A 20,357-nucleotide genomic window follows, 5' to 3' on the forward strand; every position below is an offset into this window, starting at 1 on the left:
CCTATTTGCCCATCCGTTGGAAACTGGATAAAGAAGATGTGGTTTTTCTATAAAATGGAATTCTACTCAGCCATAAAGAATGAGAAATTAGATTAATTCATAGGGAAATGGATACATATTGAGGATATACTCCTAAATGAAATAAATAAGTCATACATGTGTAAATACTGAAGTTTCTCTGGTGTGAATAAATTTTAATAGTACATAAGATCCTAATGAGATAACTGACAATGTGAAATAGGAAGAAAAGGGCTAAAGGTGTAGGGAAAGTGGGAAGGTTTATGGTTCCAAATGAATTTTTGGATTCTTTTTTCTATTTCTGTGAAATATAGTGTTGGAATTTCAATTGGCATTGCATTGAATCTGTATAGCAGTTTTGGTAGTATGGCCATTTTCACTATGTTGATTCTTCCTACCCAGGAGCAGGGGATATCTTTCCATTTTCTTATATCCTCTTTGATCTCTTTTTTCAGAATGCTGTAGTTTTTAGTGCAGAGGTCTTTTGCTTCTTTTGTTAGATTGATTCCTAGATACTTCATTTTTTTGGATGCTATTGTGAAAGGAATTGTTTCCTTAATTTCTCTCTCAGTGAGTCTGTTATTTGTGTACAAGAAGGCTATTGATTTTTGGGTGTTGACCTTGTATCCTGCTACTCTGCTAAAAGTGTCCCTTGTTGGTGGGAGTGCAGACTGGTGCAACCACTATGGAAATCAATATGGAGATACCTCCAAGAGCTAGGACTAGAGGTTCCATTTGACCCAGCCATCCCTCTGCTGGGTATCTTTCCAAAAGAATTAAAACAATCACATCACAGAGATATATGCACACCTAGGTTTATAGCGGCACAGTTTGTAATAGCTAAAACTTGGAAATGGCCCATTTGCCCATCAGTTGGAAACTGGATAAAGAAGATGTGGTTTTTCTATAAAATGGAATTCTACTCAGCCATAAAGAATGAGAAATTAGATTAATTCATAGGGAAATGGATACATATTGAGGATATACTCCTAAATGAAATAAATAAGTCATACATGTGTAAATACTGAAGTTTCTCTGGTGTGAATAAATTTTAATAGTACATAAGATCCTAATGAGATAACTGACAATGTGAAATAGGAAGAAAAGGGCTAAAGGTGTAGGGAAAGTGGGAAGGGTAGGGGAAAGGTAATAAGGGAAAAGAAAAAAATAGGAGAAAACAAAAAAATGGAAATAAAGTGTTTGTAAATGGGGAGGGAAGGAGGGGCTGAAGGGAGGGCAGGGACAAGGTGAAAAAATGAGAACCAAGACTGTCATGTAAAGGTATAAGATCCCAATAATGAGTGTAACTGTACTGTATATGTAAAATGTACCAATACACTCAATGAGGAAAAAAAATTAAATACTGCCCTATTATATACCTTTGATATTGGCTTATTTGAAATAAAAAAAAGCCAAGAGACTCATGGTGCAACTAGTCACTATTCATATAAATTTCCCTCCAATAAATGGTTTCACTAATGTAGTTTAATTCCAAAAGTTGCTATACAACATGGACTCCCAAAGATATTAAGTGAGGCTCTATGTAGGTACACAAAGAAAATGAAAATTCACGGAAATTTTGAAATTTGAAGCTCTTACCTCTTTCCCTCTGAGTCCAGTTCCCAACAAGTAAACTTGACTATGTTCCTGATAACGGATCTGGATGTTGTAAACTTTATCTTTGTACAATACCATGAGGACATATGGATTGGATGTTGTTTTCTTAGAGCTGTCTCTAACCAGAAAAGTGCCATCCTAAAAAGGTAAATTCTTGTTATTGTAAGAGCAGCAAAAGTCAATACTTTGTTGTCTGTAAGAGCAGCAGACAAGCCCCTAGGGATCTGCAAAAGTTGTCAACTAACATTCAGTTCCCCAAACAGCTACAGACCCCAGGTGTTGTGGATCTCTTGGTTATCAAGAAAGACCATAGCAATAGTATCAGAGAAATTTCCAAGTCAACCTCTTAGAAGCCTCTTGACAAAAAAATCTGTTTTCAATAATAAAACATAATAATAGGTGGTTGAGTGGATATAAAGGAGATATATCTTTCTAGTCCTGTAAGTTAATCTCGAACTCTTCCCTTCCATATTCATAATCAGAAAACACACACATGCCTATGAAATACACTCCTTTTAAAACCTAGTGCTTTTAGATTTAGAATTCGTCCACTACACACCTGAACAAAACCAAACACAAGCTATCTGTATTCTTGCACCCTTTTTTCCTGATATTTACTAAACTAGTGTGATTTCTCCTATACTTTAAATAGTCAATCAAATTACTGGCAACATAACAATGCAGCACTGTAAAGATCTAATATAAAACTAGGGCTAATCAGGACAATTCAAACTACTCCCTCCTTTGAGTTCTGAATCTGGATGTCTCTAAAACACCCATCAATCTGCAATAATGGCCTTCTTTTGTTCTTTTTATTCCAAGTTAGTTGAGCGAGTCAGAATATCCCTGTAAAACAAACATACTTCTGGACTAGTGATTCACAGCCTTGGCTTGCAATCAGAATCATCTGGGAAGTTTGGACCACTCCTTAGCCCAATCTAATTAATTAAGATTGAATCTCTTCAGATGAGACCAGGAATCAGGATTTTAAAAAAAATTCCCAGACAATTCAAAGTGTAGCTAAGGTTGAAAAGAACCACTGCACACTTTAGATATGAAAGATGAAGGATCTTTGCTTTCCAGGTTGTGATGAACAGACTTAAGTTTAAGGGTCAGCACTGCACCACAGGGAATTTTTAAACTTTATAATATAGAAGGACTAGCTAGAAATGTCTATAAGAAAAGGCAAAAAGTCCTCTCTTCCTCCCTCCCTCCCTTTTTTGGCAGAGATGTGAAAGGCAACTGTGATAAGAAGATGGGACTAGTAAGACATTCAAAATTTGAGAGAGAATCTTCTTTTGATGCTACACGATTCCTGTGGCAAGACAGATACTTTCATTAGTGAAGTCACCTAAGATTCTGCCAACTAAATGATTGCCTTCATTTGGTGGATTTTTCTGCCAGCCAAATGATTCCTAGTCCTGGTAGATGGGAGGAAGATGCTATGAGTCTCCAAGGATCAGCACCTCGCAGTAGAAATAGCACGTAGCAGATTCTCTAGCCCATAATTGGGATTCTATAAGCCAATTCCTTTTGTCTCCTTCCATTTATAACTACTTAAACATAAAGTAGAAACCATACCTGGTTTATCCTTCTAAGAGCAGCTTCTGCCTCTGGTCTGGTAATATAAGAAATATACCACTCTTCATCTAGGGAATTCTGTAAATGTAAGTTTTTAAAAACAATAAATTTTGCAGTCACAAGTAAGTAAAAGAAAAGCCGCCAAGTAATAATCCATAAATCACCCCCTTAGTTCCATGAGTTTTTAAATATTTGTTTTCTTAACTTGAATAAAGAATCATTTAGACAGGGCTATACAGAAGGTATTTTGTGCGAACTGCTTTTTATCATGACACTGGTTGCAAAGGCAGCTGTAAAATAGTGTTCCGTATATATTCCTTATAAAATGGAACCTCTAATCAGGAAAGACACAGGGATAATAATTTCTTCAGTTTAGTATACAACAATAACATACTTAATGAAAAAGCTGCACTCATGGAGAAGCTAAGTGAGTACTTCAAGTTTATAAGCTAGGAAGCAGAAGGAAAAAATTATTATTTTTCTTATTGTTTAATGCAAAATGCATACTTGTCATTGGAAGAGTCTGAAAGGGGGAAGAAATATATCTCTTTCATCTGCATCCTCCCTCTAAAATTATTTTGAGGTTCTGGAGATTGAACCCAGGTCCTCACAAATATAAGCTCTACCACTGAGCTACATCCTCATCTTCTCCCTTTTAATTAAAAATGAATAAATAAGTTAATAGAAAACAGGAGTATAGAAGTGCATTCCAGGACAGTTTCTTATGATCCATTTGCTAGAGAAAAGACAAACAAAAAGAAAAACATGCTTTGTTACCTCCTCTTCTGCCTGGGATGGTGGCTGAGGTTTGTTTGGAACTGGCAAGGGAAAGTTTCTGCTTTCGGCTCTGAGAGGTGGTCTGTTGCTAGGGACTTTAAAAATGCAACATTTTGAAAATTAATTTTCTGTAAGCTATTGTTTATTTCTCTCATAACACATCCCAATCCCCCAATTTCCTTGTACTTGCTCCAGTATTTAACATTTCAAGAAAACTAAGTTTAAAAATAATTTCTACCTGTTCAAAACCAGCAGGGCGGGAATTATTGTATTCTATAACTATGTATGTCAGTGAAATTCTGGGGGCAGAATCTCAAAGTTTAGTGATTTCCACTAAAGTGACTAGATCCATTTACAAAAAAGTCACGATTATTTTCATGCAAATGTCAAGAAGAATATTCAAGAGACAGATCTTTCATGGATTCCTATAATATCAGTATACACAGAATGGATTCCCAACTGCTGGTGCAATGGCAATATAGTAATAAAGATCATTGTGTTCTCGTTTTTATAATAAGAAATGTAAGTTACCCAAGACAAGAAGAAATTCCTTTGAGAATACTGTTAGCTTTTAGAATAAACATTTGCTACCTGCTGTTTTTTGCTGAATTTCCCATGAAGTAGCTGTTCAGCTAACAAAGACATTACAGACTATCTGATCAATCAGGTTATCTTCCTGGTCAAACCATAAATTATCTAGTACTGGTGCCTCACTCTACCTAAATCTTTCTTTTTCTTTCTTGTTTATATTCCCTGAAAGTTAGTGAGAATGTGTTTCATCGCAGGAAAGATTTGACTGTGCTGACTATAGTTAACACCTGTTTTCTGTGTCAAAACGGCTGTTAAAAACTTGAATATTCTATTAGCTGGATGTTCCTTTAAATTATCTATCCATCCTTCATTAGTTAAGTCAACAAATGTTTGTTCAGCACTACTCTGTTCAGATCTTGAGTAAGGTACTTTATGTCAACCACTCTTAATCGATTCACCCTTAATTACAAGGTGGGAGTTATGTTTATTTTGCCTATGAGGAAGCAGGGTATACAAATCACGTGTGATAATGACAGGGCCAAGACTTAAACCCGTGGCTCCCAAACAATTCTGTACATAGAAAGGATCCCTGGGGAACTTTGACTTACCTAGGGTCCAGGAATCTGCATATTAATATGCACTTGAAGCGGTTCTGTGCTAGGATTGTTACTACATCTATATCGCTGCACAGTGAGGAGAGGGGAATCACCTGGAAAAGGTTGAGGCCTCCTGAACTACGTCACCGGGATTATGAAAGGTGACCTTCTCTCTAAATAAGCAAGCAAGCCTGGTCCAGAGCTGCCAGCACCTTCGTTTTCCAGGCTCTCAATGCCTAAATAGACCTTCCCCAGCTCTGTCTGTGCAGTCCAATGTGTTTACACTTTTATAATGCTTGTTAAATGAATGAAATCTAGCAGTATAGTAGGGTCATAGAACCAAGGCTGTATATGTCATGGCTGTCCTAGTTTTGAGGAATGACTGTCTGCTTCTGCGCCAACCATCCAGCGGCACAAAGCCATGATTCACAACACAAGGCATGTTGGCCGGAGCAAGTCATGAAAGCCCAGGGTACCAACCTTGAGAGAAGTATGGCGGCAGGGAGGCACTCTGTGGAAAACTATTGCTACTGCGGAGAAAGAAAAAGAATGGTTTATAAATTGACTTTAGGTGATGGAACCAGACTGGGGAGTTAGTTTAGGAAGCCAGATTGAAGATGATTCTTACTTCTAATTGAAGATATGGTAAGGCATGTGGGGAAGAAAGTGAGCACCAGAGGTTGCTGAGTCAGGAAGGGACAGTGTTTACAGGGACTGGGGTGGGGAAAGAGGGTCTATGGGGACCCTGAAATGCTACCTGTTCCCTCCATCCTGAACAGTAACACCACACCCATTAGCCCACATTGCTAGTAAGCATCTGCTCAGCACAGCAACTCATACGGGTGATAATTTTCAAGAAGGAAGGATGGGGTTGGGGTCAATGCCAGATGAAGCTGTATGAGAAAATGACAGACACGGCAAAAAGAGAAAACCAGCTGAAATAATGAGAAGAAGCAGAAAAAAAGGGCAAGGGGCACCAAGGAAAAATGAAAAAATCTGAGAAACTTCCTAGATATGTGGCAAGGCAGACATGTGTTGCTGGCGGTTTAATTTTCTAAAAATATGCAGGATGAGGACTTGGGCTTCTTCCTTTGACTATTAAAGGTATGTTTGGGGACACCATGAAGCAACCCACTGGCTTGTCTGAGGATGAATAATTCAGGTCCTTCTCCTATTTGTGCCTCTTCCTCTGGATGGCCTTCTTATGAGCCCTGAGAAATGCTGCTGCTACTGAGAAAATGGGCTTGATGGGGACAAAGCCTGCGCAATGAATTCTTAGCATCTGCTAAGTTCAAGGCACACTTCTTAGACTCCCCATCCAAGAGGCAGGAGGAACTCCAAGTACTTCAATTGGCTGGGTTTCTTAATATTTGATATTTGTTCATTTGTTTGATTAAATTCATGATGTGAAAACATTGCCCATCTTCTGCCATAGTGTCCATTCCATCTAGGATGGACGATTGCTATCCAAATACAGATACAGGGAGGATAGTAGTGGCTTAGCATGTTGTTTCTAATGCTCAGCTTGGTTTTGTTTCTTTACACCCCAAATGTTCAGACACCATTACCTGTTGGCTCATTTCTTTCTTCCTAAACTCATGTGGCATTCCTCAGTGTCAAGTGGACCTAGACATTACATCAAGTTAGAGTTTAATCACCATAGCTACAAACCTTTCTGAGAAAGCTCCAGGCATGTGAGATGGTGGGAAGGAGTGCTTGGAGTTTGGTTTAGTATATCTTGAAGGAAAAGTACTGGAGCTCATAGAAACAAGTGCCGGCTGGGGCAAAGGTCTTTGATGCACTGTACAGAGAAGAAAAAACTGTAAGGAGACTGTCAGGATACACTAGAAACATTTTAGAACTGAACTGCAGTTAAAAAATAGCTGATATAAAGTAAAGGAGATATAAAAATCCAAAAGATCAGATCTACTTGCAAAGTTGTAGGATGAAACCCCAGCTCCAAAGTTTTCTAAATGATTTACCACCTTAGAATGTATTTATAAAATGTTGGTATTCTCTATAGAACATGTTTATTGTATTTTTTTCATTTTTGAAATGCTGTCTCAGCATAAAATTGCCAAATGGAAACGTTATACATTTCTAAAGTGATTTATAAGTTTTGTTTTGCTTTATGAAAGCTAAAATTTTATGCAATCTCATTCACCCATGCTTACTTATTCTTTACCTGCATATGCTAGAGGGCATAAATACTAAAAATCTTTCTATCAAATCATTCACGTAAATTTAATCTTTTACTGTTCAATTAATGAGGCAATTTGCACTGTTGCACATGAACTTAAAATTTCTCTTTGGTAACCCAACAAAAACAATTCCATTTTACTATAGCTGTGAAATATATCAATTGACATATGCCTACTTAATATTAATTTAATAATCATAATTGATTCTGGGAGGTTCCCATACTAAATCATTATCTGCTTTTTATCAGATATATGAATGCCTGAGCAGAAAATATGAGAAAGTAAGATACAAGTAGTAGGAAAGCTTTTTTGAACATACCATCATCTTCATCCTAGTAAGGGAAAAAAGAAAGCTATTAATTTATGATAAAAATACAATCCCTAAATGGATAACTTCATTTCTCAACCATATAAATGTGTGGTTCTTTCATTAGCAGTTATGGCTTTCCATAATAAATATATTGTAGAGGAGAGTAAAATTTGCTAAGTGGTCTATAATTTTTTAACATAAGCAATCATCTAAGGACACTCAAATCTGAGATATCCTCATATATTTATATTGAAAGAGGTTCTGAGGTTTCTAACAGAGCTCAAAGATATAATATTGATAATATCTATTATGTACCTAGAAGATTAATACTCAATATTTCATTCAACTTCCCTAGCAACCCTTTGAGAATATAATGTTTTTATCTTAGAAACAGAAGCATAATGCTCTAGAAGAATTCCTTTCTTGCCAAAGGTTGCAGAAAATGGATTCAATCCCAAATCTACCTGGTCCAAAGCTCAGCCTTCTTTTTGTCTCTCCTATGAAATGCTCACACATCTTACAACCTATCTGACCTTACTTATTTATAGTGTGGCTTACAAGGTACATCCACAACCCTCACCATTTGTATATTTGGGGCCACCATTTGAACTAGATAAAGGAAGGCCAATTTTCTCTTCTCAGATAAGAAATGACGTTCAGAGAGACAGAGTGATTTTGCCATTGACTAGTAGACCAAATGGGCCAATTTAAACATGTTTGTTAGGCCAGAGCAGTAGTGATGAAATAACACCTTCTTCAAATTGTTATTGTGAGGATTAAATTAGTAACTGCATATGTCTGGCATATGGTAAGTACTATTCAAGTTTAGTAACACTGGTCCTATAACACATTGACACAAAGCAAAGGGAACCACAGAATCACTCATCTCAAAGGGCCAACTCAGAGCCCCAGCAAAAAGCTACATAAATAAACACACCTGGGTCATAACCTCCTCACAATGGCCCAGCTTTCAACACTGTTACAATGGTGTATTCTCTGGTTCAAGAATCTACAACTTCTGGAAATCAGTCCTTCCAGAGGCTGGAAACCTCAGGAATGTGATCTCACTTTCCTACTTCCACTGTGACTCTGTCTTTCTGCAGCCAAGTTGCTACCCTTCAATGCACCCAGTCCTCCTTTCAGGGTGACCCTATCCCATGTTCTCCTTATCATTCAATAACCGTCATAAATCTCACCTCCCTTAAGCAGTCACTGTTGGCTCCTTGACTCACATGAATCACTCTCCTCCCCTTACCCAGATCATTCTATGATCGTATGCTGTCTAGTATGTTTGAAAGGGGAGCCTGGGTCCAGACTAGTATAGCACTTCATTTGAACAAACACGGCATCTAGCACAGAGCTATGAAAACAGGAGCCATTGCTAGCAGAGCATTTGATCAAGGGCAGGAGTCTAATGGCCTTCAGAACACTTCAAGTGTGGAGAAACTCAGAGAGATCTGAACTCAAATCTGGATGTCTACTAGCCGAGCAAATTTCAAGTATCTTATCCTTTCTGAGCAATCTCCTCTCATTTATTAGAGAAACGGTGAGTTCTCCTAGGGCCACTGCCTACAAAGCATAAATAAAGCTGGGAGTGATCAACTTCTCTGGTTTGCCTGGGACTGAAGGAGCTTCTGGGGTGTGGGACTTTCAGTGCTAATAAGCACTGGGAAAGCCTCTGTAAATAGTTGGTCATCCTACAGGAGCATTAGATAATTCTATTTCCCTTCTTTTTTGGGTCATGGAGATAGCCAAGAAGAAAATAGGGGCCTTGGAAATTGTGTAATGTGCAGACTCAGGAATCTCTCACTTTATGATCTCCTCTACTTTCTGCCTTTTCACCTTGCTCATAAGGTAACAGGGCTCCAATTAACCCAGCCTCCCTGGGAGCTGAACAATACAACACAACATGCTCCAGGAAACACCAAGACTACAAAGACCTGTATTCAAGGACCTATTATATGTACTCCAAGGGGGTTATGCTATAGTCCAAATCTCCACAGAGCCTACCCTGGTCCTCCCCAGCCCAGCCACTTACAGAATGATATTTTGTACTTACATTATTATCTCTTTTGTCTACTCCCCATCCGGGCCTGAAATGAATTAGGGCAAAGAAAAAGAAGTGAGCATCAAGAGTTTCAAAGATCCAGCCTTGAAATATAATTTCCTAAATTTCATAAGGAAAAAAAAAATCAAACCTTCTGAGACATAGCTAAAGGGGAAGTTGCAAATCCCAGCAGAAAGCAGAGGAGAGGGAGTGAAAGGGAGACTTGGTTACTGAATGTTCTGTCATCACTACAAGCTGAACTAGGCAAACCTTTATTTTGTGTAACTACCGCAGCATATATATAGAATATTATGTGTGTAGTCAGCAGTCTAACTCTTTTGCAGGTATTAGATTTCACTGAGTAGGTGTTTCTGCAAGCAAATGAAAACATTTTAGGTAATATTGTCTTTTGCTAATGTTTCAAAGCAGCCATCACAGGGCCCACCTTTGGAGCAATTGAACACATTTGGAAAATGTCACTGTTTGGGGACTTTTCTAAAGAGGACTTGGTGCAGTTGGCTCAGATGAACAAGCCAGTCAAACAGACTTGGAGATAGCTGTCTGACTGCTGCAACACACATCTGGACCACCTGGACTACCTGGGCCATGCTTCTAGGGAGAGAGGAAAGAGGACAATGTATTGAATACTTCTAAGGTGTCGAGTATTTTACATGAGCTCATTCTATGCTTATTGAAAAGCTTGACGTTTTGATCATTATGATTATTTGCATTCATTTTGATTTTTTTAAATAACCCATTAAAATATTATTAAACTCAATTACTGAGGGTTTTGTTTTTTGGTACACCCTAGCCCTGGTCCTGATTTAGTCCTCACGACAGTCAAGCAAGGCAATCATTACAAATCCCAGTTGCTTAGAAGAGATAAACAGAAGCATGATTGTATCCTTCCTAAACATCAGGGTTGGTCCGGACACCAGGTACCTTTGTGCCATTTGGTAAATAGGACCCATATGACTTTATAGCACAGTTATAAATATTAGAGTAGACCTCAGGATTCTGCAGCTATGAAATGATTCACCTAAAAGCCTCCTGAAGTTTTTTCCTCTCTCTGCTGTCTGTATTGAGTAATAAAGTGGTAAGTTCAGTTCCTATGCACTGTGAAGACTGCACTTACTGGGTAGGAAAACCCCAGCAATGACTGGACAGGTTGAAGACAAGATCTCCACATATAGCACTCATCCCATACATCTGATCAAGCATGTCTTCGCTCATTTCTCAGCTAGATACCCTTTTTCTTCAAAGAGACCTTGTACTTGAAATCCAGTCTGAGATACTGCTTAAGCCACAGCAGCAAAAGGGGCCCTTCCTGCCCGGGAGTGTGTGATTCTCTATTTCCCTGTAGAGTCCTCTCTGAAAGACAAGCTCAAACAATACAAGATAGTTACTTTGGTACTGGTGGCTTCTTCCCTGGAAGGGGGCTACTTCTTTCATGTCTCTCCGTGGTTGGTGGTAAAGGAGGCTTTTGTATCTTAGGTAAATGGTCCCCGAGAGTCCTGCCGAGTTCAGAGAAAGGTTGTGTAAGAAGCAAATTTAACTGCCTTGGCAGAGTTCTACAGCAAATGCCCTGTGGCCTTCCCACCATGCAACACAGCACCTCACCTTCCCACTGGAGCTGAGGGCTGCAAGGTAGAAGAAAAAACATGTGAGTGGCCAAACATTTCCTGAAGAATAGGACAAGATGTAAAAACACCAAAACCAAAACCAAAAATAAACCAGAAAAACAGCTTACCTTGTCAGAAAATGTTGGTTTCTTTCCTGTAAACAGCAGACATAGGCTCTTAAATTAGGACATGATAACCACGAAGTATAAAACCAGAGTTTGATGAAACTTTGAGAAGAAGGGGGCTGACTGAGTTTAAACACCCAAAGAATCATAGATTTTGGGATTGCCTAGGGTCCCTGACAAAGCACCTAATTTTCCAGGCTCCAAAATATTAAGTGGCTTCTCCAAGGTCACATCACTTTGTGTACAAAGTATTGTGGGTTCTATACTTCTTTTCAACATCTTACTTAATATAAATGATTATTAAAAGATTAGTGTCTTGTTGGGATTTTGTGTCTCTTTTATTGGCTAATATGTTCTTTGCATGGCCCAGATTTTATGTGCAGACCTGAAATAAACTCATGTTCAATGGAGGTGGTACATATCCGACCCTGTGGTACAGTTGACCTTATGTAAAGTACTCTGGTTAGTTTCTGAAACATCTTTTAACTTGAGGTAGTGGCTTTCAGGAGACTCCCCAAGTATGCTGCAAACAACCCATTTTTTGTTATCGGTGATGGTAGGTTTTATTTGTTTGCTTCTTTTATTGTTCTTTAAGGACAGCTTCTCTAAATTCTGCATGTCCAAGTTATCAGAGCAAGTTAATTTTTATCCCATCTGAAGTCCTGAGGAAGTATGCCCTTGCCCTCCATGTTATGAAAATTTTACTAATTAAATCTCACTAGGTCTAGAAGCCAATCCCATATTATTTTGAACAATGCTCAAGTTCAATTGAGTTTTGCACTTTTTGGTGGTGCGGAGGTAGGTAGAGTCTCACTATGTAGTTTAGGCTGGCCTTAATCTACTATGTAGCTCACTCCGGCCTCAATCTCACCACAATCCTTTTGCCTTAGCTTTCCTAGTGCTGGGATTGCAGGCATGCACCACCACATCTGGGTCAATTAAGCATTTGAGTCTGGATCTCCTCCACTGTAAAGTGGGCAGAGATAGATAAAATCTGCATAGGTTTGCTAAGGGACGCATGACGACCTATATGGAAGGTCATAGGAACGATAGGTGGGTACTGAAAGATGTTAGTTATGTCCTCTTTCTTCCCCTCCCTCCCAATCCTAAATGCAATTAACACCCCAAGGTGAATATGGTCATACTGTCTGCCTGGAGATGCATTTTATCGACATAATTTATTCTTAGGGACTGAGCACATGTCAGGCCCATGGTAAGTCCTAGGAACACTTCCACTACGAAGAACTCACTGGCTAATTGAAGCGAACGTTGATGGTAGGAAAGATGTTTATTATTTGCAAAGCTCAGCTTAGGGTGTGTTAGGGAATTGATTATGTTAAAGTATTTTGTGATGCTGCCAGCACAGGCTGCATTTTCCTGGTACTTCTTGGCTCCTAAATTGACCTCATGCCCTTATCTCTGGTTTCCCTCCCCTCCAAGGCCACAGCGGTCCAGAGAAGTTGAAACCTGTGTCTGCAGGGCTAGACCCACAAAAGGCAACCTGGCCTGGGATAGATTAAAAGTAGCTCACTCCTCATCAATAATCAATAGCCTAGCCCAAAACTGATAAAAGGACCTTCCTTTCTTTGTTCTTTCTTCTCTTCCTCTCTTCTTCCTCCTCTCTCTCTCTCTCTCTCTCTCTCTCTCTCTGCTCTTTCTCTCTGCTCTCTCTCTCTCTCTCTACTCCCACTCCCTGAATAAAGTCTCCAGTCGGACCTCTTGGTGTGTGTGTGTGTGTGGCCTAGTTGTTGAGCGTCGCTATTCCCTTTCAGGGTGGAGTGCTGATTTTAAAGGGGTTCCTTAAAACTTATATTTATATCCTTGAGCATGTATAGATTTTTTTAAGAATCTGAATTGTGCATGTTCTCTGGGCATGAGTCTCATGTTAAAAGTCTAAGCATCACCAGAGGATTTCTTCCAAAACATCATGAACAAGGTAGCAATACAAGGGTCAAGGGGTATTTTTGGGGAAGAACATTTATGAAAGGTTTTTTAAAATAAAAGAGAAATTTAAAAATAACCTGTATGTCAGGAGATGCCTGCGAAGGCTTTGGCATCAGTGTTCCATGTGTCTGATGCCCTGACTTGTGGCAGTGAGCAGAGTTAGAGTCTGAAGTCTAGTCCGGCTTCATTTCCACAGAACTCTGCAGTTCTCCGCAGTGGACTATGCTAATCCCACACAGACACCAACCCAGCTCTGCATGACTCAGCAGAGCTGTGCTGTGATTCAGGCAAACACCAACAAGCAGCAACTTCAAATCCAAAAACGGAGGCACTTTGCTAACAGAGGAGGAGATGAAGGCCACAAAAGGCTAAATGCCCTGTTCCGAGTACAGCTAAGGAAGTGCTGAGAGGGTGCTGGGATTCTGGATTTCTTATTTGTTCAGTTTCAGGGCTCCTTCCTCAGATCCTCCTAGTGTACGGCAAGTTAAAACCTAAGTTCCTCAACTGAAGTATGAAATGGTGAAAAAAGGTACCTCCTTTGAAGTCAGAAAGACATGGGTTCAAATTTTGCAACAATTTATGCAAATTTGGTCAAATCATTCAGCCTCTCTGATCATCAGTTTCATCATCTGAGAGGTGGAGATAACAATACACCTCATTGTTGGGTTGGCATAAGGATTGGAGAAAATGTAGATAAATTATTTGAGGCAAGTAAAGCACTCGCCCCACAGTAGGTGCTCCACAAATGCTAACTGTTTTAGAAGTGAATTGAAAATGGCTCCATGTGAAGGCAGCTGGCGTCAGAATATTCTGCGTAAATTGTGGAGAGCGGAAGACTTGAATACCACCTTAGACTTTCATGAAGCATTTCCTCCTTATAGAACACCCACCTTACAAATAAGGAAACTGCGCTCTGAGAAAGGAAAGACCTCTGTGGGTCAGTGAGCTATTCATTAATTAGCAGCCAAGGAGAGACAACAACTCTCTCAGAACTCTTATCTCTTAGCTCATTTCCTCCCTTTGCACCATGATGCCTCCTACTGTGTCTTGGCTGAGGGATGGTGAGATGCATGTACTCAAATTGCACCCATGGAGAACCAGCCCACCCCAAAGCAGGAGCTCTACAATCAGGCTGATCTGGGTTCACCCCCATCACTTAGTATCTGAGTGATCTTGGGAAGGTACTTCTTCATGCCTCAGTTTCCCTCTATAAAGTGAGGCTGATTTTCATAGCCAGCACTCCCTCCTGTTGTGGCACCAGTTAAATGAGATTGTATATAAGAAAATCACACAGCAAAGATTCTGTAACGGTGAGCCATTATTATGCATCGGATAGCACTCATACCTATTGGGAAGGGCTCTCTGTCCAGCGGGGCTAAAGAACGATCTAGGGGAGGTTTTGTGCTTCTGTCTATAGACGGAGCAGGCACTAGAAGGGAAAAGGCTACAATTAGAAGAAAGCCAGGGGCAGGGGCAAGGTAGGGGTGGGGTGGTGGTCAGGAGAGAGAAGCCTCATGCTTACACTTCGCTGGTTTGTGGTTTCGATTTCTGCTGGGTTCTTCTTGGTTGGGCTGGGGTGGAGGCAGTGGCTGCACAGAAAAAGATCCACACATTAGGAAGCATTTCCAACTCATCAGTGAGACCTGGTAGCTTTATTTTCTCTAATATCTGTGGATCTGTTCACTCTCCTCCATCTTCATGTTCCACCAGCAAACGGCCCTGTGCATTTCTCAGCAGAGATAGGTGGTAGCATCCCATCTGAGCTTGCTATTTCTCCCTCCTCAGATAGTGGGTTTTCTACAGGACAGCGGAGGAGCCACTTAGCCCTGCTAAGCCCGCCAGTCATCTGATTACATTAGGAACAATCCAGAAACTCACTGTGACCTTCAGAGCCCTGCCTGAGTTGCTACCTGTCTACCTTTCCATCCCAATTCTGTGTCTTTCTCTCCTGGCTCACTGGACACCCACCATACAGGTATATTCTTGAGGTTTCTGGAAAACCTCAAGTTCACGCCCTCTTTGATATCTCTGTGGTTGTGTTTCTTCTGAACAACTTGAATATTCTTCTCCCAGCTCTTCCACCAAATGTCTCATCCTGTCCCAGCTGCTCTCTACCCACCATCATATTCCCCGGCTTCTGTCTCCCTAACCCACATAACTACTCAAATCATTTCTACAGCTGTTTGCTTGTTTATCATCAGTCTCCCTTGGCCCAGTCAAAGGTTTGTGGGAGCACAGACTGTACTGATTTGTCTTGCCCACACTCAGCCCTAGCACTTAGAACGCTGCCTGTCTGACAGTAGCTGCTCAGGCCTTGTCTGCTGATTGGATGAGCTCTGCATCCCAGGAGTGGAGGTGAAGGCCTTCAGGTTCCAAAACAAAAAGTGTTTGTAGATAAATGTGGCTCCAGGAGCACCTTTCTATATTGCTGCACAGCAGGAGGGAGCCATTACTGTCAGATGGAAGCCTCCCACTGTCGTGCAGTCTGGATTTTAAGCTTTGGGGAAAAATATTCTGTCTCTCTCCTTCTGGTCCTGACACTTCGGCATTTGTCACAGTTACTACAATGTTTAGGTCACTGCCAGGCACAGCTGTGCACACCTGTAATCCCAGCACTCCAGAGGCTGAGGCAGGAGGATTGCCTCAGTGAGTTTGAGGTGAGCCTGGGATACATAGTGAGCTCAAGGCCAGTCTGAACTACATAGTGAGACCCTGTCTCAAAAATAAAATATAAAATAAAATAAAACAAAACAAAACAAAACAAAATATTCAGGTCACTTATGAAGAGGACACAACTCTAGCTAACATCTCCTTAGAATGAGCTTGTCAAGGTCACTCTGAGAACGCATTAGATTCACAGGAGCTGCATTGCATGCTTGAGGGAAAGGAAAAAGAGTCTGCTGCCTCTTGTTTCCCCTGAGCTGTTTGTATCTCAAATCTCATTATCTCAAGGCGTTTGTCGCTGGAATTTCAGGCTGTAGACAGCAGGTGGCACAAGTCTTTTTGTAAACTACAAGGGGAAGGCTCAGGACTCAAGGAACACCCCAAATGCCATGGTCTTAATTTACTTCTCTTAAAGTTTATTTTAGCTTTTGTCTATTGCAAATAGTGGGAAATTATAGCACAAGGAGTATTAGAAGAGGGCTTTATATTATACAAGTAGCTTATATTATTTATGGTGCAAAGAAAACACCAATAGGCATTATGAAGTAAATAAAAACCACTAGTATTTCAAGCCCCAAGAAATACTGAGTACTTCAGTATGCATTTTCCAGCCTAGATATTATCTTTTCTTACAAAGTAAGAATTGTAATTTTATTTTCTGACCGGTAGAAGAAACAACCAGAGTGGATACAAAGTCCCACAAAGAGGAGGAGGAAACCTACCGAGTGACTGCGGCCAGTAGGCAGTGGAGGAAGGGCAGCCATTGGTCTCTGGGGAGGCACGGGAGGCTGCTGGGGGCTTTTACCAGCAGGAGGCCTGTCTGCAGAAAGAAGAACATCGAAATGAGAGGAGAAATCGGAAGCCAGGGTGAGCACCAGACAAGCTCAGGGGTCTCTGGAAACAGATGCTGTCTTCGATTTTGTGCAGCTCAGGTCACCAGGGACACTTAAGCTTCGCCTTCCAGATTGCCACCCACCCAGGCCAGAAGACCCAGTCTGGGTTCCACAAGAGGTAGGAAATCCTTGGTCCCCTGCCTGCCCTTTTTCTCCCAGCTCATACATATGAGCAACTCTCATTTTATTTCATCTCTCATCAGAGATATTGCGAATTAAAAAAGATTTCTTAGGAATTAGCTATCCAATACAAGAAGGGAGCATTTTAGGGGAAAAATGTGACAAAATAAATGTACACATACTTCTACACACATGTACACAATGACACACATGCACACATATGCACACACACATGCACACTCACGCAGTATAGCCAGTTGCCTGCAAGGGTTAAGTTGGCTTTTATCACTCATGGGGATCCTGTTCTGTGTCCCCATCCTTCCCCTCGCAAATACTCGGGGCTGTCTTCTCCCTTCCACTTCCTGTTCCTCTCACCTCTTCCTTACAGGAAGGAGCTGGCCACTAACTGTGTTACTAAGTCAAACAGTCTTAAATGGTGTATGGACTTGCCTGGGACAGAAACTCACATGTATTCTGATTGTCACATAACTATCCCTTAAGGCAGTTTGACAGGCTGGCAGTTTATTATCCTTTCAATGGGGAAAGGACAGGACTGCGAGGCATGATAGGCAAGGGAACCAGGGCCTTCTTCCATTTGTGTCCTAGTCCAGACCCTGGAGAGGCCTGGCTCTTCCAGAGAGAAGGGGCTCAGAGTGAGGGCATGCCTGGTCTCACCTGTCACCCACACTGGCCATCTTTCAGTCCCTCTAATGTGCCAAGTTGCTTCAGACTTCAGGAACTTTGCCATAGCCACTTTTACTGCTTTGAATGTTCTTTATTTACTACATTACCTTCATTTAGCCAACTCTTAAATATTTAATATTCTTTAATATCAACATAATAACCATATGCTACAGGAAACCAGCCATCTTCTACACCAGTATTCCTATTTATGTCATGATTCCATTAAATAATGTGTGACTCATTTATTTGATGTTGTCTCAACCACTGGACTACCAATCTCTTAGGCTGAGGGTTATTTTGTTCACCCAAATTCTTTAGAACTGGCACATATAAGATGCTCAAGGACTTAGTTCCCCATTTGTTCTCTGGATCTCAATTATGAAACAGACTTGATCTGATACTATAGTATACAGGTGTGTGTGTGTGCGCACGAGCGTGTGTGTGTGTCTGTGTCTGTGTGTCTGTGCATGTATTTTCTGTCACCATCACTGGTAGAACAACTCGGCCAGGCAAAGGCTGTATTTTCTTTCCTGATAATTCCAGTACTTATAATAGAGTCTGGATCATAGTAGGAAATCTGCCATTTTTGTTGAATGAATGAATGGATGGGTGGATGGATGAAAATATGACAGAGAAATTGCGTTGCCTGAAATGATGAAAATCTTAAAGCCTATCTAAATGTTTTAAAGTTGTTCAGTACTTTTATGTTCACTCTACTAGTCTGTAGGTGGCAGTGCCACATAACTATGATTTGGTCCAAAGATGAGGAAGAACAGGAAAACACTCTGGAATACCTGAGTGACCCACCAAATAAGTTATAACTGTCAAGTACGCTTCCATGGTGGTTCATTACTGATATTAGCCAGTGCAAGATGCGATTTAATAATCCTCACAGCAAGCCTATGTGGTGCGTACTGTTGTTACCCTATTTCACAGACAAAGAATCGAAGCCCAGAGAGGTAGAGTCACTTGTCCAAAGCCACATAACTGTCAAGAAGCTGGAATCAGTGCCGAGAGTTTACTGGAACTGCCAGACAGCAGCCCCCCCCCCCACAGTGCTGAGCCAGGCATGGGGCTGCCAGGGCTGGGAGGTCAGGAAGCAGCTCTTACCAATGTACATGGAGTTGGTGCTGGGAAAAGGCTTGGCAGGCAGGATGGAGTTCTGCAGAACCTCCTCGTCATTGGAGGGTGGCGGCTCATAATCAGCATCATCTTCCACGGGTGCCTCTTCCTCCTCGTTGGGGGACTCATAGTCTCCATCATCCTCCCCATCCGGATCATCATTGGGGCTTTCGTAGTCATCTTCTTCCTGCCAACACGGTGTGGGAATGGCACAGCTTGTGGGAGCACCATGGTGCTCAGGGTCATGTGTATGCATTTTCTGTGGGCCTCACATCGGCACAGCCCAAGCACGGGGATTCCCACAGCGCAGGTGAGGAACTGACCTTGGGGAGTGCAACATAACAAGGCCAGAAAGTCACACACTTGGGACCTTGGTCCAGGTCCCTGACTCTTGAGCGGGTGGGTTTTCCTCTGCTTTTTATGTATGACAGAGAAAAGAAGAAAGGAAGACAATGCTGGAATGGGGACAGGGAAAGGGGATCTCTCCTCCATAAACTCCTTCTATACTCCAGGCATCATCAAGAGAAGGAATAAATGGAGATCCGTATGGCGATTCCTCAAAATTAAAAATAGAAATTCCACGTACCCCAGTTATTCCCCTTCTATGGATCTTCCCCAAAGCGTTAATAACATTATATTCAATGATACATGCATACCCATGTTTATAAAGACACAATTCATAAGAGCTAAATTTTGAAAGCAGCCTATATGTTCATCAACAGATAAATGGATAAAGAAAATGCGGTATTTATACATAATGGAGTATGACTCCAGCACAAAGAAAGATAAACTTGAGTGATTTGTAGAAAATGAATGCACCTTGAAGCTATAGTATTAAATGAAATAAAGCAGATATACAAGCTTAAATACCACATGGTTTGTCTTATGCAAAAAAACCCAAAACAAAAGTAAAGAGCAAAATAAAAGATAGACAATAGGAAACAGGGAGATAGATTTTTGCAAAAAGGAAGGAGACCTAGAAATGGACAGGGAAACAGGGAAAGGGATGAAAAAAAATTAAGATGTGCTGTATACATGTATTGACCCCTCATAAGGAATGGAATCATTAGGTACTGCAGACATGTACAGTGCTAATAAAAAAAACTGAAAAAAAGTTTGGATCATTTGTGACGACACTAGTTACTTGCAAATTTGTTGAGACAGAGTCTTACTATGTAGTTCAGACAGGCCTTGAACTCAATGTATTGTCCAGGCTGGCCTTGGACTTGTGGCTATCCTCCTGCCTCAGCCTCCCAAGTGCTAGAATTACAGGCATGTGCCACCACGCCTGGTGTAGGTTGCTATTTCTGCTCTTAGTGTGCCTGTGCTCTAAAAATGTCTTCTCATTATAACCAATGAAAACACTGAAGACTCAGCTACTGGGGGAACACAGATAACCAAAGCCTGGTCATGGGAAAGCAGATTATGAGTGTCCGAGGGAAGATGGTCCATGGCTCTGCTGTTGTTTCTGCTTAGAGTTGAGTATATAAAAATGACAGGTTTTC

At 40.9% G+C, this 20,357-nt stretch overlaps 1 protein-coding gene across 1 annotated transcript in view; it reads right to left on the bottom strand.

The window, feature by feature from the left end:
* Window positions 1-20,357, bottom strand: part of Lcp2 (lymphocyte cytosolic protein 2) — a 55,308-nt gene that overhangs the window by 12,757 nt on the left and 22,194 nt on the right. The window contains exons 7-20 of the mRNA XM_010622193.3: window positions 18,841-19,039; window positions 16,756-16,853; window positions 14,892-14,958; window positions 14,715-14,798; window positions 11,429-11,454; window positions 11,299-11,318; window positions 11,085-11,192; window positions 9,691-9,724; window positions 7,641-7,653; window positions 6,792-6,921; window positions 5,601-5,650; window positions 3,994-4,088; window positions 3,217-3,294; window positions 1,618-1,773 (exon numbers count right to left, since the gene is read on the bottom strand). Coding sequence (XP_010620495.1) covers window positions 1,618-1,773; window positions 3,217-3,294; window positions 3,994-4,088; window positions 5,601-5,650; window positions 6,792-6,921; window positions 7,641-7,653; window positions 9,691-9,724; window positions 11,085-11,192; window positions 11,299-11,318; window positions 11,429-11,454; window positions 14,715-14,798; window positions 14,892-14,958; window positions 16,756-16,853; window positions 18,841-19,039 — 1,158 coding nt within the window. The remainder of the gene's footprint in view (window positions 1-1,617; window positions 1,774-3,216; window positions 3,295-3,993; window positions 4,089-5,600; window positions 5,651-6,791; window positions 6,922-7,640; window positions 7,654-9,690; window positions 9,725-11,084; window positions 11,193-11,298; window positions 11,319-11,428; window positions 11,455-14,714; window positions 14,799-14,891; window positions 14,959-16,755; window positions 16,854-18,840; window positions 19,040-20,357) is intronic.

Source organism: Fukomys damarensis, unplaced genomic scaffold (assembly GCF_012274545.1).
Source record: "Fukomys damarensis isolate Sample0158 unplaced genomic scaffold, DMR_v1.0_HiC HiC_scaffold_9, whole genome shotgun sequence".
NCBI classification, from domain to species: Eukaryota; Metazoa; Chordata; class Mammalia; order Rodentia; family Bathyergidae; genus Fukomys; species Fukomys damarensis.